We start from the raw sequence: 7494 nt of genomic DNA on the forward strand, positions 1-7494 counted from the left end.
TGGAGAATATGTTTTATAATACATTTAGACTAAGGACAAGAATGGAATTCTTTACCTCAAATAGAAGACACTTTGGTTAATTTGGGCTTAGAGTGAATGGCCCCTGTTTGAAGTGTATATTTACTAACGGTGATCTCTAATGAGGCTTTATTCATTCATATTTAATTATATTACTCCATAAGCATATGGGTTTACTTTTCCCTTTAAAACTGTGGGCTGGGTGAATTTACCTAGCAAATTACTATTCCATTGAACAATTCTGACACATTTTGCTTCATGAGCGTAGTTGCCATTCCCTCAATGCTAATGGCATTCTTCCCACTTCTTCCCTGAGCTCCCACTTCCATTCACTCTTCTTCCCCACCCCTTTCTGTCTCTGAACATTGTTCCTGGTCAAACACTGCACATTGTGACATTGTGTGGTTGATTATTCTAAGGAGTATGTTCTACACAAGTGCCATTGTTCACTTTATGGGCCTCTCTGTTGTTTGCCTGCAAGGTGACCCCAGGAGGTGGGCTCAGTCCCAGACACGAAAGGCCTGTCTCAGGTATTCCACTATTCTCTAACAGATCAGTATGTCTAGTCTTCTTTTATGACTTTCAATATTGTTTTACATTTTTTCCCCAGTCTGTCTGGGACCTTCTATTATAATCCTGATTGGAGTGGTCAGGGGTGGTACCAAACACCAGCTGCTTCTTCTAGTGGTAGTTCAGTGGAGGCTGTGCTTCAAAAGTAGACATTAGTCCTTTAGACTCATTGCTTCCTTGGGTCTTTGATTGCCTTCATTCCTTTGCTCTAAGGCAGTGCATCTCAACCTGGGGGTCAAACGACCCTTTCACAGGGGTCTCCCGATTCATAACAGTATCAAAATAACAGTGATGAAGTAGCAAGGAAAATAATGTTATGGCTGGGGGGTCCCCACCACATGAGGAACTGAAGTAAAGGGTTACGGCATGAGGAGTGGAGACCCCCTGCTCGAAGGAGTGGGGAAGAACAACAGTCCCATCTCAGACTCCAAACACTCACCACAGTAATACATAGAACACTATTTTGTGATGGATGATATTCAGCAAAATGTCACTTACAAGTGATATTAATGATATTTTTCTATAATTGGAGCATTCTGTTAGGCCATCTTTCTTTGGAATGACAACAAATATGGATCTCTTCCAGTCAGTTGATCAAGTAGCTCTCTTCCAAATTCCCCGGCATAAACAAGTGAGCACTTCCAGTGTTTCATCAGCTTGCTGAAACATTTCCATTGGTATTTCATCAATTCCTGAAGTCTTGTTTTTGGTACATGCTTTCAGTCTGGTTTGAACTTTTTCCTTCAGTACCACTGGTTCTTGCTGATATCCTTCCTCTTAAAATGAAATGCAGACTAGTTCTGGTACAGTGATTTTGTGCATTCTGTCCATCTTCTTTTGATGCTTTCTGCACTGTTCAGAGAAACTTTCAACATTGCAACCTGAGGTTTGAGTTTTGCTTGGGTTCTTCCTATTTAAGATATACTGGGTGTTTTCTTCCTTTTTGGTTTTCTAACTCAGGGTCTTTGCCCATTTCAGCTTACTATTTGATTCTGTATTGCCAAGCTGCCCTTGGAAACTTCAGTTCTTTGACTTCATCATTGCTTCCAAATGCCTTAGCTCCTCTACGATTCAGAGCAGCGGTTCTCAACTTGTGGGTTGCAACCCCCTTGGGGTTCAAATGACCCTTTCAAAGGGGTCGCCTAGGACCATGGGAAAACACATTACGATTTACATTACAATTCAAAACAGTAGCAAAATTACAGTTATGAAGAAGCAACGAAAATAATTTTATGGTTGGGGGTCACCACAACATGAGCAACTGTATTAAAGAGTCCCGGCATTAGGAAGGTTGAGAACGACTGATTGAGAGCAAGTTTCAGTGTTTCTTCAAACATCTACTTTGATCTTTTCTTTACTGTCTTTTTAATAACCCTTTGCTTTCTTTGTGAATGATGTTGGTGGGGGCATCCGCAGCTCATCAAATCTTCTGTCATTAGTGTTCAATGTAACAAATCTTGGCTGGTGTTTCTAAACTGCCCACTTTGTGATTAGAAGCCCACCAAGTAACCACTGTGCCACCCGGGCTCCTGAGATAGCACAGAAGCACTAAACACATTATTACAACTAGTAACTGTGATGTCCCATGAAAACATCTTCCCTGCTTTTGTGATGCTATTTTCAATTTGAAACATTTTTTTTTTTTCCCTCACAGAAAGGCTAACAGTATCGCAGAGTTCATTTTCTCTGGATACCTTTCTTTGGCTGTAGTAATCAGACACTATCAGTAAATGGCTTTCCTTACTTTTGAAACTAAATTTTAAAAAGTTTTTCTGACCATTGCTTTCCTATGAGTTAAGAATATTACGAGTGCTTAATTTGTTAATGGTGACTGACATAGAGTCTTTCAGGAAAGATATAGCATTACATAATAAACACAATGTTCTCTGGCCAAATTTGATTATAAAATAAGGTACACCCCACTGTGACTTAAAAAGTGCATCTCAAAGCTCACATTTTTCTTTTTTTTCTGGTCTTAATATAACAATACAAAAGGAATACAATGTCTCAGCACAGCAATATACACTGCATGTGCGTGCTGCCAGGGCATAACTGAATTGTGCGAAGCCACAGCAGCAAGTGTGGACACAATCACAGACTGTCACAATGATTCAGCTCGGCAAAAGTCGCCATAGGTAAATAGTGTGACTGTTGCCTAACAAAATTTTATAGATAATGAATGGTGAATTTCAAGCTTTTCTTGTATTATAACATATTGGCATCTTTTTAATCTCTTCTAACCATTTAAACATGTAAAAACCACTTTTAGCTCAACTGTCATGCCAAATCGAATGGTGGGCAGGATTTGGTCCATCATGTTATCATCTACTTACTTCTTCAAGAAAGCATGGCCTTTGTTGTGCTATATATTACTCTCACAGCAAGTTTAACTGGGATTTTTTGTTCCCAAGGAGCCTTGGTGCTGTAGTGGTTACAATTTAGGCTGCAAACCAGAAGGTCAGCAGTTTAAAACCACCAGCTGCTACATGGGAGAAAGATAAGGCTTTCTACTCCCGTACACAGTGAGTTTTATGCTCTATTTAGTCGCCATGAGTCGTAAATGACTTGATGGCAGTGAGACTGGTTTTTTGTTCTGCTTTACTTCCTTTATATGTCAGGAGTGACTACCATCTTCCCCTATTCTTAACGCTCACTCTTCTTTACCTGGGTACCAATACTAGTAATTACTTCGAAAAACTGTAAATAAAAGTCCCCAATAAAACTTTCTTATTTGTAACCAAGTAAATGTCACTGTCGTATTTCAATTAAATAAATCCCCTAATGGTTCTACATCTTTAATTTGCTCTCTATTGAACACAGCAAGTACTGAAACCTATGCTGTTACCAAGAATTATTATTAATTTCTGTGTATTTTTTTTTAAACCAAGGAAGTTGGGAGGAAAGGAACCTGCTCATCCATTCAGAAATTCATGGAGTGTTTCTCTATATGACAATCTGTGTACTTAGTGATGTTCATGAAAGTAGGTGATCAGATATTTTTCTTCAACTTTGAAGTATTGTTAATGTTAGCCTGACCAATATCCAAACTCATTTCTCTGAGGTGGTCTCAACCTGTAGGTTGGTAGCTGGGCACAAATTGATTACGCCACCCAGGGACCTATTTCTAACTAAATGAGAGGGCTTCAAAAAGTTTGAGGAAAAACTCTACTGTCTGTCATTCCATTTTTTCCCACAAACCGTTTGAAGCACCCTCATATATAAACTCCTGTCTGAGATTGCATTTTGATGAGTACCACGAAAAAGTGAAAATAAAACTAAAACCTACTACTGGCTCAAAGCGACCCTAGAGAGCAGGATAGAACGAATCCTGTGAGTTTCGGGGGCTGTAAGTCTTTACAGGAGTGGGATGTGCTATATATTGTGGCTGACCTTGTGGATCACAGCCCAATCCACAACCGTTATGCCAGCAGGGCGCTGGACCCCAATGCCAGGCCAGAAGATGAGTAAATGAAGAGCTCTCTGGTTATTATAATTTAGCAATTAGAAAAATTCTAATTAGAATTTACCTATAGTAATTTTAATGTAATAGATAATATATTATAGAACTGCCTGACTTTGGTTTTTAAAATTAGCCATCTTTTCTATCCAGAGATAGAAACCCCAAACATCAGTTCTTATGACTTGAAAAATAGACACCATATTTTAAGCAGTCTTTCAGTAGTTAGCTATGTATTATTTGATTAGCGAAGATCTATTTTTCACTAAGCTCCCACCTTGTTTAAAGTATTTTCAGTAAGTGAAAAGAACATACTTGCCCACAGTTATGTGAAAATTCCCTGCTACTTTATTGACATACAGATGGCCCCGGATCCTGCATGCATCTGGAGGCTGTGCTGGGTCATCTTCCCTGTGACAAGACATAGTAAGATTACTTAGGGCCCTTTCAAGATTGTCACCATTTTCTGGTGGGAAAATTTAACAGACAAAAGTCACTTAAGATTATTTCTTCAATAATGTTCCCAATTTCAAAGAGACTTGCAATTTCTTTAAGTCTATAAATTTATAAATATCACACAGTTTTACAGAAAAATTTGTCCAAATTATGGTATAACTATTACATTTACCAAAATCTTAAAGCCCATGGTTCCTCAAATTTAACTAGGGGGATACAACCAATGAGAGAAGAAAATAGTAAAGAACTCCACAGTCCAACAATGACATACTTTCTCCATCTGTTTCTAGCATTTCAGGATGGGGAAGGGAGAATGGCATGCAAATGAGATGCCCTCTGAATTCAAAGACACAATGATATTTTTGCCCCTTAACAAAATGCACAAAATTTTTTGTATACTTTTAAAATTTAAATAGTTTCATTATTTCACTTCATGATCCAATATCAATATTTTAATGTGCAAAAATAAAAAGTTATAATTACATAAAGCAAAATCCTAGTCAAAACTTAAAGATCCTTTAAAATAGTAAATGCAACTAATGTGTTCTTGAAACAATTTTATATGGAACACATTTATTCAATTAATGAATGTAAAAAAATGTTAACAAAAAGAAAGGTTTACTGGATGCAATAAAAGAGTATTAATTAATGAAAATGAAATAACATATTTGTGATCATCTATATTATACATCATAAATATATTATGAATATAAATTAAAAGGTTATCTTCATAGTGCAAGATAATTCTATTTTCCTTAAGAAGAGTAAGATTCAGAGAAGTGAACCAGCACTAAAGCTATGGAAAAATACCTTTTTGACAAGCAGTTGCATATTTAAGAAATACACCTCACCTTGGTGGAAGTGCTGTTGATGCACTTTTAAAAGCACTTTTAAATATCACATCTTGAAGTGAATGCTCTTCTTGTAGCCGACTTTGTATCAACTGCAGCATCCTAAATGCAACACCAACAATCATTAAGGAGACTAAGGTACACAAAGAAAACAAACACTTATTTAAAAACAACAATGGTTTGATTTTTTTAGCAAAATCAAACATTTATTCTCGAAGAGAGGATTACCAATCTTTCTAAATAAAGTATCAAGCTTACTTATGGAATTTCCTGGAAAGGAAGGGCACCGAGACAAGGTGGCTAGAAGCCTAACAGGGTCTGACCTCATCAATGATAGACCTGCAGGGCCACTACAGAGCATCTGCTCCATATAACCCCCTCCCAGGGGGACGAACAACAGAAAAGTGGGTGAAGGACGACAGAGGGTGATGTAAGATATGAAAATAATCATCTATAACTTATCCAGGGTTCATGAGGGAGGATGGGCAGGAGAGGGGGGAAATGAGGAGCTGATATCAAGGGCTCAAGTAGAAAGAAAATGCTTTGAAAATGATGGCAGCATATGTACAAATGTGCTTAACGCAATGGATGATTGTATGGATTGTGATAAGAGATGTTAAGGGCCCCCGATGAAAGTATTTAATTAGAAAAAAAAAAGAGCATCTGCTCAACCTGTACATTTAAATTCATCACTCACACAGGCAGCACATACACTCACACACCTGTACATTTAAATTCATCACTCACACAGGCGGCACGTACACACACACACCTGTACATTTAAATTCATCACTCACACAGGCGGCACGTACACTCACACACCTGTACATTTAAATTCATCACTCACACAGGCACACACATTACACTCACACAACCTGTACATTTAAATTCATCACTCACACAGGCGGCATGTACACTCACACAACCTATACATTTAAATTCAACACTCACACAACCTGTACATTTAAATTCATCACTCACAAAGGCGGCATGTACACTCACACAACCTATACATTTAAATTCAACACTCACACAACCTGTACATTTAAATTCATCACTCACACAGGCACACACATTACACTCACACAACCTGTACATTTAAATTCAACACCCACACAGGAGCACACATTACACTCACACAACCTGTACATTTATATTCAGCACTCTCACAGGCACACACATTATACTCACACAACCTGTACATTTAAACTCATCACTCACACAGGTGGCATGTACACTCACACAACCTGTACATTTAAATTCAACACTCACACAGGTGCACACATTACACTCACACAACCTGTACATTTATATTCATCACTCACACAGGGGGCATTTACCCTCACACGACCTGTACATTTAAATTCATCACGCACACAAGCAGCATGTACAACCACCGTCACTTTTGCTAGTCACTGAATTAAATGTTACAAAGAGTACTGCGAGGAAGGGACCACACAACAGACTGATAGACTTGAATAAGATTACTGGGGTATACACTCACGCCACAAATACACAGTTCTCGTCACAAATCAAGCCACAGTGCCATGCAATTATCACCTGGCTCCCTTTATCCAAAGAAGCTGAGCTTCATTCTATGACAAGGTCACCATTTCAAATAAAACCTTACATCATCTTTATCATGTTGAAAAATATTGACATATAAATCACTGTATTATAGAAAACATAGTACACATTTGAGGACTACTGATGGACTTTTCTTTTTACAAGATCAAATACAGAGAATAAGATGGAAGGTTTGTTTTTTTTAAGTGAAATTTTTATGTTCGTAATCCCTCTCCAATACTTCTAATTTTAAACCCATAATTTTAAACAATTGCTTTGCATCTTTTGATGTTGTCCAACATGACCTCCTTTAATTCTCTTGTCTATAAATAACCACGACATATGTAGAAAAATTCTAATTCAGAAAGATAGAAATTATACACAAACATGGGCCCTTAAAAAATAAATACCACTCTCAGTTTCTACCTGTCTGGAGCAAAAGAAACTGAGGGTGCCAAAGACTATAGGTAGAAACTAGTCCACAGGACTTTGGTCCCAAAAGCCACAGCCTTGACTAACCTGAGACAGAAGAATTATTCTGCCCAGGGACAAAATAGAAGGTACTAGATAGAAAGC

At 37.8% G+C, this 7494-nt stretch overlaps 1 protein-coding gene across 1 annotated transcript in view; it reads right to left on the reverse strand.

Moving 5' to 3' along the window:
• The window catches only part of ERGIC2 (ERGIC and golgi 2), a 40773-nt gene that overhangs the window by 13956 nt on the left and 19323 nt on the right, over positions 1-7494 (reverse strand). The window contains exons 7-8 of the mRNA XM_004700000.2: positions 5353-5454; positions 4361-4456 (exon numbers count right to left, since the gene is read on the reverse strand). Of these exons, the coding sequence (XP_004700057.1) occupies positions 4361-4456; positions 5353-5454 (198 nt within the window). The remainder of the gene's footprint in view (positions 1-4360; positions 4457-5352; positions 5455-7494) is intronic.

This window comes from Echinops telfairi, unplaced genomic scaffold, assembly GCF_000313985.2.
Source record: "Echinops telfairi isolate 266 unplaced genomic scaffold, ASM31398v2 ScPeMD7_21;HRSCAF=78, whole genome shotgun sequence".
NCBI lineage: Eukaryota > Metazoa > Chordata > Mammalia > Afrosoricida > Tenrecidae > Echinops > Echinops telfairi.